This window comes from Eimeria mitis, genomic scaffold, assembly GCF_000499745.2.
Source record: "Eimeria mitis Houghton genomic scaffold, Emh_scaff3353, whole genome shotgun sequence".
NCBI classification, from domain to species: Eukaryota; Apicomplexa; class Conoidasida; order Eucoccidiorida; family Eimeriidae; genus Eimeria; species Eimeria mitis.
Genome location: NW_013571692.1, coordinates 1 through 266, shown reverse-complemented (window position 1 = coordinate 266; position 266 = coordinate 1). Strand labels below are relative to the sequence as shown.

Here is a 266-nt window from a genome sequence, read left to right as displayed (position 1 = left end):
AAAAAAAAAAAAAAAAAAAAAAAAAAAAAAAAAAAAAAAAAAAAAAAAAAAAAAAAAAAAAAAAACCAAAGACAAAGACAAAGACAAAGGCAAAGACACGGCAGACAGAAGCCCCCTCCTCCCGTCATTCTTACACGTTACAGCTGTCTTAGATATATGCACACTCAGCGTGTGGATTATACACATATATATATACATGTTTATATATATATATATATATATATATATATATATATATATATATATATATATATATATATATATAT

At 21.8% G+C, this 266-nt stretch overlaps 1 protein-coding gene across 1 annotated transcript in view; it reads right to left on the bottom strand.

Moving 5' to 3' along the window:
• The window catches only part of EMH_0065150 (uncharacterized protein), a gene marked incomplete at both ends in the record, with an annotated part of 3,643 nt that extends 3,515 nt beyond the window's left edge, over positions 1-128 (bottom strand). The window contains one exon of the mRNA XM_013498341.1: positions 100-128. Within this exon, the coding sequence (XP_013353795.1) occupies positions 100-128 (29 nt within the window). The remainder of the gene's footprint in view (positions 1-99) is intronic.
• Between the last annotated feature and the right edge of the window lie 138 nt (positions 129-266).